This window comes from Mastigoproctus giganteus, chromosome 7 (genome assembly GCF_048544385.1).
Source record: "Mastigoproctus giganteus isolate SK-2022 chromosome 7, ASM4854438v1, whole genome shotgun sequence".
In the NCBI taxonomy this organism is placed as follows: domain Eukaryota; kingdom Metazoa; phylum Arthropoda; class Arachnida; order Uropygi; family Thelyphonidae; genus Mastigoproctus; species Mastigoproctus giganteus.
This window is the reverse complement of record NC_143581.1, coordinates 48,234,654-48,251,426: the sequence shown is the minus strand read 5'-3', so window position 1 is coordinate 48,251,426 and position 16,773 is coordinate 48,234,654. Positions and strand designations below refer to the sequence as shown.

Here is a 16,773-nt window from a genome sequence, read left to right as displayed (position 1 = left end):
TGAAATCTAAGTGTATGATGTGAAAATTATTGCCTTCATCCAGTTCCTTATTGACTACCTCATAGTAGCTAATATGATTGGTCAGGCAATATCTTCTCTTTACAAATCCACGCTGATCACGATATGACTGTATTCCTGTAAAGACAATCCTGCATTACATCTTTAATCACTGATTCCATAATTTTCCTAGTACAGTAGTCAAGCTTACAGGTCTGTAATTACCCACTTCACCTTTTGATACCCAACCTTTGTGAACAGGAGAGACATCTGCACTTCCCCAGTCTGTAGTGATCTCCCCTAAATCCAAGGATGCTCTCATACTTATGGCCAGAGGTTTGTTTACCTGATTTGATTTAGACATAATTATGTGGGAATACTTGAATTCAGGAGAAGTCCCTATAGGCTGGAGATATGCAAATGTCTCACCTTGTTCATTCTAAATGCCTTTGCTATATTGTTCTCCAACTTGATGGAAACTCGTTGCATATTAACTACCATGCCTTGAAGATCTGTAATAGAGGTCCTGAGGACTTATAGACATTCACTTTTTCATCATGAAAGGTTGATCCAATAGTTCCAGCAGCATGCCACACTGCAAAGGTATTTTGACTGAATTTTCTCTGCCTTAGACACATTGTTTGTTGGTGCACCAATTTAGGTGGAAATGGACATCAATCATGAATGTTACTTTTGGATTCTCAAAAATGTGCTGAAACTGAAGCAAAGAGCCAAAGTCAAATTATCTGTCATTTTCAACACTGTTGAAGGATTGCTGAATTTTGTAGTGAAACATTTTTATGCACTGGCTAATGTGGATATTCGTTTTAAACAAGGCTGTTTGATGGAGGGCACAGTTTTATGGCTTTTCCAGTACCATGAGTATTTGCTTCCTGTATATGTGCTATTGCACTACATCCGGTGGGTGCGGGACTTGTGCATTTGGCACAAACACATAACGTCAACCCGGGCTTAGAGAAGGGCACTGGGCAACAGCTGTCTTATATTGGCTGTGGTAAAATACCTCGCACATGTTTTTAGGCTAGATTTGTTGAGGTTCTATGCCAAAACAGATGAACTAGGTGTAGAGATGGGCTTTTGCCTAGGAGCCACCCTTGACTCTGGGATTCACATACGAAGTGCACCAGGAGGTATAATATGTCTTATATGTGTAACGAGAATGTCAATGCACATAAAATTGTGTGTGTGTGTGTGTGTGTGTGTATATATATATACAGTGGATTCCGGTTATTTGGGCCACCGGTTAATCGGGGCAGCCGTTTATTTGGGGCAAATCTTAAAAAACAGAAACCAATCGAGAAAATAGCCAGGGTTTACTTCGCTTAATTGGGACAGCATGCCGTTTAATCGGGGCAGGAGACCGCAGCACTGGAGATTACCCTACGATTGGCTCCGACGGTACGACGTGGTTCGGTCGAAATTCTGGAGGTCACAACCATAAAAACAATTAGCAGTCACCTGTTTATTGGGCTTTTCTGTTAGTGAAATCTATCATAAACGGCCAGTAAACTCGATCTTATTGGATTTGTGATAATACCAACAGCCAGAATTCTGTGGGTTATTATGGTGAAATGTGTTTACACTTCCATGAAATCTTCAATCAAATAAAAAAAATTAATTTTCAGATCTTCTCTTCATTCCTATTTTTAAAACTTTGTAACTAGTTACTCCGTTCTCACTTGCACGTATCGTGTTATTTGCAATTTGTGTGTATGCTGTGTTCTTTGATATGGATTGCTTATCTTTTTACTGTTTTAAATTTTAAACCCCACCCACAAATATCAGTGAACAGAAATGTCAACTAGTTCGTATGTACATATTACAGTACGTATTAATTATTCCGATTATCACGTATATTCTTCCGATTTTCACGTATTTTTTAATTGGTAAGGTAACAAAGGGTAAATTTGTGCTTATATCTTTGCTTTTATAGCCTGTGGATAATATTCCTCCTATTTTCGCTAATTAGAATCGCTGTGTGATAGAATTAAAATTCAATTCACAAACGTGATCAAAATGACCGGCGCTTACTGAACATCATATAGTGAACAGTACTTTACTGTGGTGAGTTCGTCGTAATGTGATTTGATTGTACAATACAGTGAACTAATTGTAAAGGGTGGGGGGAATTGTATTTTTAACTATTTACGTGAAACTTCGGATAATTGGGGCAGCCGCTTAATCGGGCCAAAATGCACTAGTCCCGATGTGTCCCAAATAACCGGAATGGACTGTATATCTTTTTGTAAATATTGTATATATATATAATAGTTGTGTGTGCACAAATAAATGGAAAAAAAAAAAAAAAAAAAAGTATATGTGCAATGTTGGTTCCCCAGAAACAAAAACGAAGACAAGAACAATAATTTTGAAGGCAAAGTCAAATAAGTACAAATCGAGTGATCACGTTAAGTCTGAATTGGTGGGCTGAGTTGCCCCGGTTCTAACCGATGTGAAAGTTATATCAGTGAGGCCAATAAGAAATAAGAGTGGTGATCGAGGCAGCATCTCAAGAAGATGGCCAAAAGATTCAACAACGCTCAAAAGTACAAGATCTAGGACTGGAGGTTGAGCAGAACCTTCGGAAGATGCCTTGACTTGTGATGTAGATCCTGAAGTAACCCAGGAACATTTTCTGAAAGAACTTTGGGAGAGGAATTTGGTTGGCAGTGGTGTCAATAAAGACCAAGTCCTCTCTGAGATCAAAGTGTTAACCAGAAATAAAGCAAGGAACTCTCTTGGATATACCTATGTAGTGGAGGTCTCCCCATGTATAAGAAGATTGTTTCTGAATCGCTTAATTTTTGTGGATTGGAGTTCCCACCAGGTCCGAGACCTATGGACCCCGACACAATCTTATAAATGTACAGTGTATGGCCATGCGACCAGGTATTGTGACGCGGACGAGTTCTGTGGTCACTGTGCCGGGTAGGGCCATACATTTAAGACCTGCAACCAAGCATGCAGATGCACTGAAGTGTGTAAACTGTTGGAGGAGGAAGTCCCCCTCTGCCCGTGCAGCAAATGATAGGATATGCCCTGATTATTTGCATGCAGTGGATACACTTAAGAGAAGAACTGAACTAGATTGAGTTTAGTGGCTGGGCGGAGGTGGGCTCCTCTAACAGCAGATCAGGATGGCTCTTCCTGGCTGTTGCTGGGAGTTGCTGATCACAAACCAGCATCTGTGCTGGGGTCAGTGGGAGCCGGACCGGCGGTAGTGTGATAATCATGTTGAGCAGTGAGAGTAATAAGCAAATAGCTTATATTTTTGTATAAATTAGAGATCAATTTTATGTATTATTTGTCTGGCAGGTGTCCAGATGGTTTCCTGGATAGGGCAACCTACCTCCTCATGGTGGGGATGGAGATGCTGTCTCTGCCACGAGGCTAAAGGTTGTGCTAGTTTTTGTTTTCTGTTGTTAGTCAAGTTAGACTATTGTAATTGTTGTGATAAATTTAATAGTTTACAAAGAATTTGTAAAATTAACAATTATGATATATGTGGCATATGGGTGAGAGCCTAGGTGGCCATATAGGGAGAGAGCTTGACAAATGTTTCCCATACATTTCTTTCCACAAATAACACCTTATGTCACACACACAGCAGTTCATTCACACTTTTAAATACCCATTGTCAATTTTCTTAGCTATTTTTTACCATCAAATCTTACTTGAAACCTGCACATTGATAGAACTTTTTCACACAAGCAAATAAAAAGTTGAATGCCATTTTGTTCACCATCACTTCAAAGAATTTTCCACCAGAGGGCATCATGACATAATCCTCCAAGTTTTACAAATTTTGTAACACCAAATTATTGTAAGTTAATACTTAAATATAGTCAGATGAAACCAGAACCTTTTTTTTTTTTTTTTTTATTTGATGGCCTTGCATTTTGATTTATAGACGGTTTCATTTCCAGTAACCATCAAATAAATTCTTAATATCACATGTAATCTAAATTTTATAAAACCTACTTTAATTTATTTCTCAATGGCATTCCAAAAGTTGAAATGAAATATAAAAAGAAGAAATAAAATAAAATACAAAATAATGTGTACACACTTCTTTGGTTCATTAAAAATTGAAACAGTTAAACATATCAGAAAGTGAATCTCAGAAGATGAAAGTTACAGAAATAGCCAGATATAGGATACAGTCATGCTGTTGTGTTACATACGTTTTTCCTCTTCCTTAATGCAGGAGAATTAAAAACACACAACTACAAATTTGCATTTCATAACCATTTCTTATAAAATTTGTTTTCCTGCTGTCATAATGGCAGTTACATAGTATACATGTAATGAACTAATGCAATGCAACAAAATCTCCAAGCTAAAGAAAGGTCTCCAAATGCTCCCTGACACTCATATAGAGCTGATAAAATTAACAACAGTGAACTGAAAATTTAATTTTGCACTAGGACACACAAAAGTTGGCAGAGCCAACTCTTCTACACAATGGAGAAAAATATCAAAATCATTAGTTTTTGACTAGCCACAGCAGTTTTGATGTTTGCCATTATTTCATTCCCACATTCGTTCAGAAGGCAGTCATGGCTCAAAGGACAGAAATCATGAAAACAGTTTCTGCATATCTTGTTTTACACAGAAACTATGCTTTTCCTGCTATGCTCTTTTGTAATCAGGCTGTGATTGTGATATCATGTTCCTACTGTGTGAATTTGAATCTTCTCTCACATAAAGTGACTTTCAAAGTCGAAAAAACAATTTCACATTGATTTGTTTATTTATAGTAATGCTAACTCCAAACTTCAGCAACTGATAGATGATTTTTTTTCTAAAAAATGGAATGGACTAATATTAATTTTTAAATATAACTATTGCAATTATGATCATTTTTAATTTTACAATGATCACAATACTGTTAGCATTTCCAAAAAAAAGTAAAATTGTCTGGTCATGAATATTTAAAAATATTCATGAACAGGCATGTTATAAATGTTTTAAGTTGTGTTTTTAGACATTTATAAAAAAAAACAATTAACTACTACAGGTTATGAATATGTTTCATTTTCATAAATGCTCAAAAACCACTTAGGCTTGCCAATTTTTTACTAAAAATATGAAATTTTATTTTTAGAGCCCATATAGATATTGTTGAATAAAAAAAAAAGGAGCCAGAAATATTTAACAACAATGGTTGTAACAATAGCAACATGGGCTCTACAGAGTACTCATAGCTACTTAACATACACTTTTAGCCATGTGTGCTTATGGGTTAAACATCAGAAATTAACCCACCAAGTATCCGAGAAGTCTCTTGGCAGACATGCATTATACAGTATAACTCCATTAATCCGGACTTTCTGTTAAACCGGACTGGATTTTCACTCAGGGGAAAAATTAACTATTGAAAAAAATATATTTTTGTTCACTGACATTTTAGAGGGGGTTTAAAATTTAAGACAGTAAAAAAGATAAGCAATCAATAACAAAGAACACTGCATGCACAAATCACAACTAACAAGATATGCGCAAGTGAGAACGGAGTAACAAGTTACGAAACTTAACAAATAAGAATGAAGAGAACATTCTGAAAATTTGTTTTTGATATGGTTGAATATTTCATGGAAGGGGAAACACATTTCACCATAATAACATAAAACCCCACAAAATTCCAGCTGTCGGTATTATCGCAAATTCAATAAGATCGTGTTTACTATCTGTTTATAATAGATTGCACTAACAGAAAAGCCCAATAAACAGGACTGCTAATTGTGTTGTTTTATGGTTGTGACCTTCAGAAATCCGACCGGACTACGTGGTATGGTCAGAGACAATCATAGGGTAATCTCTAGTGCTGGCCTATTCAGTTGACAGCTGCAGCTAGCATTGTCCATGTATACACCTTACCTCAGTTCTTTAGCGTGTTTTTTTGTTTTTACTTATGGTTTTATTTTATTTTTTCGTGGTTTTTGATTAACAGAAGATGGCAATCAAAAAGTGCTACCATGTCGATGGAACAAAAATTGAACATGCTTTTTTGCATTGATAAGGGGTGAAAGTTTAAAAAAGATCATTCTCCATAGAGGAGTGGCAAAACAAACTGTTTCCAATTGAAAAAAAAAAAAAAAAAAAAAATAGGAAAGCAATCGAAAACTTTTCTGCAAAAATAGTGGCCAAAGACAGCTTAGGAAATAGAACTACCATTAAGCAGGCAAAAAATGAAAATTTGGACGAGCCCTTATACATTTGGTTTTGTCAAGAACGAGAGCAAGGACTTCCTCTTTTAGGCCCAATCCTTCAATCAAGGGCTCTTAGCCTTAATAAAAAGTTAGGGGGTGACCCGTCTTTTACTATGAGTTTGGGGTGATTATCAAGGTGGAAGGAGCGTCGTGAAATGCGACAGCCCAGAATTACAGGTGAAAGTCTTTCTGGTGATTGTGTTGCAAGCGAAGAATTTAAAGTACAGTTTCTCAAGTTTATTAGTGAAGAAAATTTAGTTCAATCCCAAATTTTTAATGCTGATGAGACTGGTTTATTTTTCAAAATGTTGCCTCAAAACTTGGCTGTTCAGCTAAAGGACATAAATTGAGTAAGGAAAGAGTCACGTTGCTTTTGTGCATTAACGCATCCAGGAATTTAAAGTTACCACTGTTAGTCAATGGCTATCTGCTCCTTGATCTCTTTCTTATGTACCGAGGCCTGTGCTTCTACATTAGGCATGCTGTCCCTGTTACCTTCCTTGATATTACTATTGATGTCACTGTGGATCCCAAGGCAGAGAAAAGACGCTGTTGGAATATTTTGATGCAGAGCTGGCAAGAAAGATAGTCCGCTATCTCTAAGGGTCTTGTTACTTTAAAGTTCATCCCTAGCGTCACCTTTTCCACGTTAGAGTCCACTCAGAAATGGTTTCACCCTGGTCTGTACACTCTCTACTTACTCTCTGGTCATGGCTCCCTTAATGCCAAACTAGCAACTTTCAACCTTGCTGAATCACCTCTCTGTTCTTGTGGCAACCCAGAAGACTGGGAACATATTTTATACCACTGCCATCAATACCTAGATCTTCGACAGAACCTTCTTCCCTCCACTAGTATCACTGTCCCCGGAAATGAGCCGGACTTCCTGAGCACCAGAGAAAATTTCCAGTCCCTACAAGAATTTGCTCATCATGCTTTAGATCACCGGAGACGCCTTCTCACTCAACTATGGAATACCCCCTAGCCTTCCTAGTGGAGACTCCTGCTGGCACTGGCCTTTGGCCAGTGTGGGATCAGATATATATTTTTTATTTTTTTCCCCCTCTTTTCTTTTTTATTTTTAAATTTTTTATATTTTATTTTTAATTATTTATTTTTTTTATTTGTATTTATTTATTTATTTATTTATTTTTGCTGGTACCCTAGGTTTGGGCTGCCCGAGGGACAGGATTTTATTATTTACTTACATTTTTTTAATTATTTTATTTATTTATATATATATTTTTTAAAATTAAATAAAATAAAACATAAGCCAGTAGTATGGCAAAAACTGTAGAGCGAAAATTAACATAAAAATAACCAAATAAACAAACGAACGAAAAAGAAGAATAAAAGTTAGACATAAATAATAGCCCAGAAACCCCTATATAATTTCGAACTTTAAATCCAATTAACATGACGTATATAAAATTTAGAATAATGCCAATTACATGTTAATTTAGCAGTACTCCCCCCCCCCCCGAGAGGTACCAGTTCCAAAAGACGTGAAATATCACCAAAAAAGGGGGTTAAAGGAACTACTGAAAGATAACAAAATCAGAATAAATTAAAATAAAATAGACTGACCATTATGCCCCATATCGACAGAGGACCACGAGGCCAATAATGGTCATGGAATTATTTATTTTATTATAATGTAACTTTTGTCAATATTTAATGGTAGTATATATATATATATATATATATATATTTTTTTTTTTTTTTTTGCTCATATTAGGGCAGTAAGAGCTGGTAAACCAGAGGGTTCAGAGGGTGGCCGCGATACATGCGTAGTTGTGGCCTACCTCCCGGTGGTGTAGACTGACACTGGGCGGGCCCTCCAGGTGATTGCCTGCCTGGTGACAAAAATGGCCAGAAACACTGCACGAACATAATATTACACACATTTCTGGCCTTTTACAGTGCTTTCTGTAATCATCACAGTATACAAAGGTGGAGATGAACTGACGTTCAGGTGCCGTCCTACATAAGGTACTACACATGTCTACATGTTAGTCACAGGAAAATCTGCTAAGCCCTGCACTCTTAAAAATGTGAACTTAAATGCCCTCCCAGCTAGGTACATGTCACAAAAATCAGCTTGGATGAACTCAGCTCTTTTTAAAGATTGGTTTGTCATCTTGTTTGTTCTCTTAGTTAAAAAATATTTAAGGAATCAAGGACTGGAAGAAAAAGCAGTATTAGTCATTGATAATGCTCCAACCCACCCAGCAGAAGAACAACTGAGATCTGGCAACACCTTTATAAAATTTTTGCCACTAAACATTACTGCACTATTACAGCCTATGGATCAAGGAGTTAGAGGCTGTGAAGCGACAGTACAGAAAGAAGTTGATAATCTCACTGTTAGAACAACAAGAGGTGCTTGAAGAAAAATCAAACTTTATGGACTTTCTTAAAAATGTCAACATAAAGACAGTAATTTATTTTTCTGCTGCAACTTGGGACGAAACTGACAAGACTACCCTTATCAAATGCTGCAAAACACTTTGGCCTGATGTTCCAATGGAAAGATCTGAGGAGGAAATGGATATTTTTTTGGATCCTGATGATAATGATTTTGTTCAGTTATTTCAATGTCTAGGGCAGTGGTTTTCGACCTTTTGTTACTAACGGAACCCGAGTAATTTATTTTATTTTGTGGCACCCCTACTCAGTTTTATGCCTGTTAGATCCCATTGTGTGTGCGTGTGCGTGTGTAATATTATAAAAATGTTATGATTAGTTATTACAATAATATAACTATAAGCAAAATTACAATTCATAATACAAATTATATATATAATAATTTTATTCTTTATACATGTGTACTAAATGAACATCAATTATAAATCACCATAAAATTAAAAAGATACCGTACACCTTTTTATAATGAAATAAATATAATTTTAAAAAAAAGGTTAAGTAACTTAAACCCAAATTACATGGCACCCCTGGAATGTTGTTACAGCACCCTAAGGTGCCATGGCACCCCGGTTGAAAACCACTGGTCTAGGGAGTTGTTCACACGTAACAAATAAAGACATTGCCCCATGGATAATGGGTGATAATGATCTAGGACATCAGATCCTCACTGAGGAAGACATCGTGCAAGCATGCTCATCATCATCGTTGCAAGCTAATGAAGACAACTCCAATGAAGTGTGTGAGGAAACAACTGGCATGAGTGACACTGAAGCAACCAGAATGCTGGAGAAGCTACCGATTTATTTCGAGAGAGAGAGGTTGACACATCAGCTGGTGATCTGACCTTGAAGCGGTGATGAGATCGTGTGAGTGTTTCAAAATTAAAGAAAAAAAAAAATAACTATTTCAAGTAAACCTCTCGAAAATAGAGGTTTTGTGTTGTAATATTTTTGCGTTTAATTTTGTGTAATATAACATTCTACATTAAAACTTTATTGCTTTGTACAGTATTTTGTTTACTTACCATATTCTTTTACTTTTTATAATTTTTACTTTAAAATATTGTTTTATTAATTTAATATAAAAACCAATTTAGTTAAAATTTTGTTATTTAGTAACTTTAAATAAAAATTGGTGCATGAAAAGATATCTTCCAGCTTAATCCGGACCAAGTGTGGTCCCGTCAAGTCTGGATTAATGGGGTTCTACTGTAATAAATAATTCATACTGATTTAAAAGAAATTAAAAACTATTCATATTATTCTAATAAATGGTAATTAATTTGTCAGTTTTAGTATATTATCAATTAGTGGGGCATGATTTGCCTATTTTTATTGTGTATTGAGCTCCATCTGTGATGCATTTACATTCAAATAGTAACAATAAGCTCTAGAATTATAATGAATATAATGTCAAGAATTATTTTTGACATTCTGTTAACCCTTTGCCACTCACTCACAGACACCACTTTAAAAAAAAAAGTTTTTTTTTTTTTAATATGGAAATAAAACATTCTCCCAGGTGCCTTTCCCCAAAAATATTCTCTAAATGATTATAAAATATTTTCTGTTTTTGTTTCTATATATAACGAATTATGAAAAATCAAATTTTTTTGTTTGTTTGGCATTTTGGAGATTTCAGGTGAGTGGTAGCATTTGTTTCTTGTAACCAGCTCCCACTTAGTGTCTGCAAGATGCCAATGAGAGCTGACTAATCTTGCTGTAGAGCCTTAGTTTGTTGATTTAGCAGAAAAGAGTGACCAGCTGACAAAGGTATAGCATCTAGCAGACACCACATGAGCACTGTTACAATTAAGAGAATGAATGACCTTTAAAATTAAGAAATACTATAAAAACATTTATTACTATTATTATTGGTTTCTCATTTATGTTTGGTTGATATTTTGTAACTGAGTTCACAAATCATAATTAATAGACCTGCACCTACATTAAACTGTACCATCTCACATATTGTGGATATATTCTCATCACTGGGTTAGTTCAGGTCCTCACAATGGCTACTTACCCACTGATGATATCCCAAGAAAGGATCAAAACCATGGTGTAAGTAAGTGGCATACACTTTAAATAAAAAGGCAATATACTTCTCCATTGGAGCAGTGTTTTTTATTTAGTGCAATACCAACACAACGTCTAGTGAAACCTCCACAATGTGAGATTGATGCAATCGATATGAGAAAGTAGCAAACCCAGTTTGCTTATGGCTATGTACAATGACAAATTTTTTTTTTTATAGTTTTCATAGCTCGAGGCTTTCATAAATTTTAAAGATAAAATTAAGAGGTGGGTTCATAAATTTATGCATGTGTGAATGAGATAAGTAATGCGAAACTTGAAGGTTTGATCAAAAAAGTATGAAAAGGGAAAAACTCAGTCTCAGCCAACTGCGAAACTTAGCAACACAATGATTACCTATATTAAGGGACAAGTTATTTAGAGACTCCATCACAAAATGTGAGCTGCAATTCACCTGCATTTTTTCTTGTATTCTTCGAAGCAATTCTTTTCTATGTAATCTTTCCTTAAGATATGTATTTTAAACACTAATCCAAATTACAACCATAATGAATATAAAAAAAATTTTGGATTCCATGCAATTATTTTAGGTGAATGAAAATAAATATGAAGCAAAATAAATGTTCTCATACTTACGAGGTGAACTTCTCATGAGCCAGTGCACTGTAAGAAACAAGTTTATATTTAGGCACTTTTACTACATTAATATTATTATTTACACACTACATTATCAAAAAATGGCCACTTGAAAAAAAAAGAAAAAGGACAGTTTTAGAGCATGTAATTGTTACAGAACCTAGTGTGTAAAAACACTACTTAAAGGGGTACTATTTACAAAAGAATACAACAAATTATGCAGTTCTCCTTTATTAGTGAGGGTTAAAGGAATATGTTTAAAAAAAAATAATCTAAAATATATGCAACATCTATCCCAGAGCCGGCGAAAGGGGGGTGCAGGGTGTGCACCGCACATGGCCCTGGAGGTAGTTTGGCCCCATGCTGGCAATGTTTTTTTTATAATAAATTAAAATATTAGCCTAAACTTTATTACTTACATTGAACCCCGATTCAAAAAAATTGTACTTTATAGTAAGTCACAAATTTAACATTGAATTTCATCCTCGCGCTGAATGCAAACAGTTTTTTATTCCGAGTCTCCTTCTAATACTAATAAAATCACATAAATCATTCTACTACAGGATGTAAAGTTTAGTCAAAACAATAAGCAGGTTAGGAGTTCAATAGCTATTTTCTAGACCTTCCAGGGCATGTTTATGTGCTACACTTTCACTCGAATCATTGGTCAAACTGCACTGAGGAGGGAATGTAAAACAGTTTTTTTTGTTTATATTAATATTGTATTTGTTTAGAGGTATAGAAATTGTTTTTGTTATTTTTTCTATAAAAAAAACTGATTTTATTTTAATAATTATTTTTAGATTTGAACATACATGTATCTTTAATGAGTAAATAAATGTATTTTTTTCGGCCCTGCATTTATTTTCACACACAGCCCCGAAAACCCTATGACCAGCTCTGTCCAGACCTTTTTTTTTTTTTGAGTAATGTAACATTTTGAATGGGCAAGAAATTGGTGGAATACCAAATCCATATAAACTTCATTTTGTTTGTTTATTTTCAAGTAAATAAAAAAAAACTACAGTATATCCTCATGATTAGAAACACAATAATTCAAATTAATTACATCTCAAAAATCTGTTCTTACTATAGATATATCAAATATCTTTTTATCTTAAAGTGCATCAAAATATCAAAATGTAGGCAGGTGCTAAATTTTGGCAGAGCTTTAAGTCATATTTCGGCAATGAACATAGAACACCAGTCAAAAAACTCTGATCGATCCACTTTTAAAAAAACTGTAGCAGATGTGCAAGGTGAAACAGAAAAAAATTTGAGTATTAAAACAAATGCTCTTTAAAAATCACAATGGGAAATTACAGTAAAAATTAGTGTTAATCCACTCAAAAACTGTTGAAAACTTTGGAATAGAAGACAGACCAAAGCATGGAAAAGTTAAAAATGGATATTCTATTTTTGGTTTGTTTGTTGTTTGGTTTTTAGGAGCATTAGCAACTAAGGCCATATTGCTCCGGGATATGCGGTGGTCATTCCCTGACCTTTCCGCATCCTTCATATTTGGTGGCGACGGGCTCGAACCCCGGTCTAATCAAGAAGCGTGTGCTATGCACTGCTGCTCCTTCCCACCTGGCTACGGAGGCGCCTTCCTATTTTTGGTGGGGGGGTGAAGGATGAAATGGACTTTGGCCAGTCCAAATGAATTAAAACAAAACAAGGTAGATTTCATACCTGACAGGACAGCAGATATTATAATAGATGTCACAGTTTTGAAATGAGTGAATACTGAATGGTCAGGTGCACTCTTTAACATGTTAAAATGAGGCAAATTAATAACTACAGATCAAGTATAACAACTAAGGAAGAAAAGTGAGAAAGCTTTTCACTAAGCTTTGAAAGAGATTTAAATTTTTATCACACAAGATCAGAAAAGACAGATTAGGAATAAGCACACACTTTGCTGAGATCATAGGCACCTTGGCAGAAATTGTTTCCAAAAGGATAGGCCACTACTGTAACAAAGCTTTAAAAAAGCTTGAGTGAGTGAGTGAGTAAATAAAATAAATCTGCAGCCATTGTCAATCCACTGCAGGATGGAGGCCTCAACGAGGCATGTTGAGAGAATGCACCATAATTTTCCATGCTGGTCCAGTGCAGGTTGACCAACCCACACTGGAAAAGCATATATATAGCTGGTTCAGTGAAGGTTGGAGCTAACACACATACCCCAGGGGCTCAACATCTGGTGAGTATGGGCTTGGCAAACCCAGAGTCCTGAGCTGGATATCATCATTCTTCTCTTTCTTGGTGATTCCCTTCTACTTTTTCTCCCCCCCCTCTCTCAGGGTAATACGGATTTTTTTTTTTTTTTTTTTGGCTGGTGCAGCATAAGCCTCAGGCTTCCTTGCACCATATGGCTAATAATAATAAAATAATATATATATATATATTAGTATTAGAGGAAGTATTGATTATGAATTTTGTTATAGATAGTTTATTGAGATCTCACCCAAAACCGCTACCGCTTTACCTAACTGACATTTTTTCCATCATATCTAGTACTTATATATATATCTGGTCCAGTGATGTTGTTATTTATTAGTTGCTGTGCATCGGCTTCTGTGGCCATAATGCACCTCTTAGTTTCGCTTTCCTAGTCTGGTTTCTTTCAAATTTTAGATCTAAGTAATACCTGACTTTATGAAGAGATGGAGTTCAAAAGTATTCATTGACTTGCGGTGATTTTTTATTTTTTTTTAAATCCAATTACATAAGCCTATTAATTTTAGGTAGCGAAAAACTTCTCTTATATTATTTTCTTCCCTTAAAATGTGTTCCAAAGCTAGAGCATCTTGAATTTTAGTTACTGACTTAAAAGCTATTTTTCTTTCATTTATAAAGGTTGGACAATCTAGTAGTAAAAGTTTAACTGTTTATTGTACATGGCACTGACTGCATTGAGGCAGTTCTTCAGCTTTAAGTAGATAGGAATGGGTTAGGTATGTATGCCCTATCCATAACCTGGCAAGGGTTACTTCTTATCGTTATTGTTTGTAGTTTTGTGGTGCAAAAGCTGCTTTGGCTATATTGAACCTGTTCAAGTTTTGTTATTTTCAGTTAAGTTAACACTAATGGGAAATAGCAACCCCAGAGCAACGTATCAACTCTGTGGCACTACACTGACAGTGGTAGAGAATGAGAAGGACCTGGGGGTAATTGTGCAGGCAGATATGAAGTTCTCTGAGCAGTGCAGACAGGCTGCAAGAGTAGCTCATGGTGTCTTATCAATGATATACAGGAATTTTTCTAGCAGGGATAGGGAGGTGATTATTCCCTTGTATAAGGCAATGGTCAGGCTGCACCTTGAGTACTATATACAGGTCTGGCGGCCTCATTTCAAGAAGGATGTAGAACTGCTGGAATGAGTACAGAGAAGGGCAACAAGGTTAGTGAATGGAACGAAGGGTTGCTCTTATGAAGAAAGGCTTAGTTTTGCAAATTACAGTGTCTGGAGACTAGGCACCGGCAAGATGATCTGATAGAGGTGTACAAAGCTTTGAATGGTTTGAGCATGATCAATGCTGATGGGATACTGCCTCTTGCTCAGAATAATCGCCTGAGAGAGCATAAATTCAAATTGAGGAAAGACAGATGTAGGATATGTGTGTGGAAATTTGCCTTTAGCCAGCGGGTAGTCGGTTGGTGGAACAGACTTCCATCCCTTGTTGTGGAAGTTGATAGCGTAAATAAATTTAAGGCTCAGCTGGACAGGTATTTCGAACGAACAGAGTGGTGAAGTGAAAGGGCTTTTTTTTTTTTTTTTGACTGATGCTGCATAAGCTTGCTTTCTTGCATCATACGCCTCTACTAATGCTAATGTTGGAATATTAGATGTGATTGGTAAGGTTTATTAGACTAAGGTATGTAAAGAGTTCCTTTACTTCTGAGTTTTCTTCCATAATGAGTTCAAGGCTTAAATGGTTCATTTGCATGCAATTTGAAAGCTGATTGGTGGACAATTTGGTAACGTGGACATTCTATGATGACGTGCTTCACTGTTAGTATGGTTACACACTGAGGGTATTGTGGAGGATCATTTTGGTGATAAGAGTATGTTAAATATGTATGTCCAATGCGAAGTCGAGTGAGGATAACCTCTGTCTGTTCGCTCGAAAACTTGATTTCCAGGATTTCAGCTGCTGTTTGATTTGGTATAGTTTGTTGTTTCCTTGAGATTTCCAGGTCTGTGTCCATATATTTTCAGAGGCTTTTCGAATTACAGTTTTAAAGTAATTGTGTGCAATTTTATGCAGGTGAGAATTTATTTGATGGATGTTTGGCAGCTTGATCAGCATGTTCATTGCCCGGTATTCCAGAATGTCCAGGAATCCAAGTGACTGACTTTAGTTTTTAGTCTTAAGAAGCGATAAGCAGGAAAGAATTTCTTAGATATGGATGAGACGGTTGATTTTGTAGCTGTAAAGCATATATTGCACTTAATGAGTCTGTAAAAATTATACTTTTTTACGAGGGAAGTTTTGGCAATGTGATCTAGTGCAAGACTTACTGTAAACAGTTCAGCACTATAGATACTACACTATTGGAAGTGACCGAGAAATTATGCTATTTGGTAGGACCACAGCAGCACCAATGTGTGTATCCAGATGTGAATAATTATGATTTGGTGGTATGTAGATAGAATGTATCATGAATTTAGTTTGATCTACTGGGCTGGAATATGTGAATTAATAAGAATTGCAACCCCTACCATTTACTGACTATCCCTCCTATGCATAACACAATTTTATACTGATGTACAAATCTTAGGATTTAAAATATATCTTGGAGACATTTTGATATTGGAGCATACTGTGTTATGAGGTCACAGATATTGCCATGGAGGCCCAACAATTGCACTGCACATCTATTATTTTCAGTTGTGCTTCCAAAGGGTTCATCTGTTTTAGCTCTCTCTGTTGTAGAGGTTTTCCTGTATCCATTTCTTCTATAAATAATTTGAGGATTGATTCCTCCTGTGATTGTTTTTCTTCAATGTCCATTTCATCATTCAGACAGGAATGGGCAGTGTTGTTTTCCTACTGTTTTTTTGTTTAGGTGAGGGGGCTACTTTTTGTTCGAGACTGAAATAGATTGCTCACTTGCTTTTGTGACTGTGATGAAATCAATAGTTCTCATCAGGGCTTTTTGTTGTAAAATATAAACTTCCAGAATGCCTAGGAAAGGGAGTCCACCCCTGAGAATTTTCTGAAAATCATGGTGCCAAAATGAATCAAATTTTCGAATTTGGATGACTTCTACAAAGTCTTAAACATTTAGTCTGAATGGGCATTTTACTGCGAGTTGAGTTTGAGAGTTGCTGCATAGTGAAGGCTCATCCCGTGTGAATAAGTAACTATGAGTTAGGTGTGTATGATTCCAGAATGTCCAGATATCCAACAGGAGATTTTTTTGCTTGTTTGCAA

General features: G+C 35.8%; 1 protein-coding gene across 4 annotated transcripts in view; it reads right to left on the bottom strand.

Annotated features, from left to right (window-relative positions):
* LOC150082880 (C-Maf-inducing protein-like) overlaps positions 1–16,773 on the bottom strand; it is a 451,841-nt gene that overhangs the window by 43,348 nt on the left and 391,720 nt on the right. For all 4 annotated transcript variants that reach the window (XM_090377643.1, XM_090377645.1, XM_090377646.1 and 1 more), the window contains exon 12: positions 11,330–11,356. In XM_090377643.1, the coding sequence (XP_090233769.1) occupies positions 11,330–11,356 (27 nt within the window). The remainder of the gene's footprint in view (positions 1–11,329; positions 11,357–16,773) is intronic.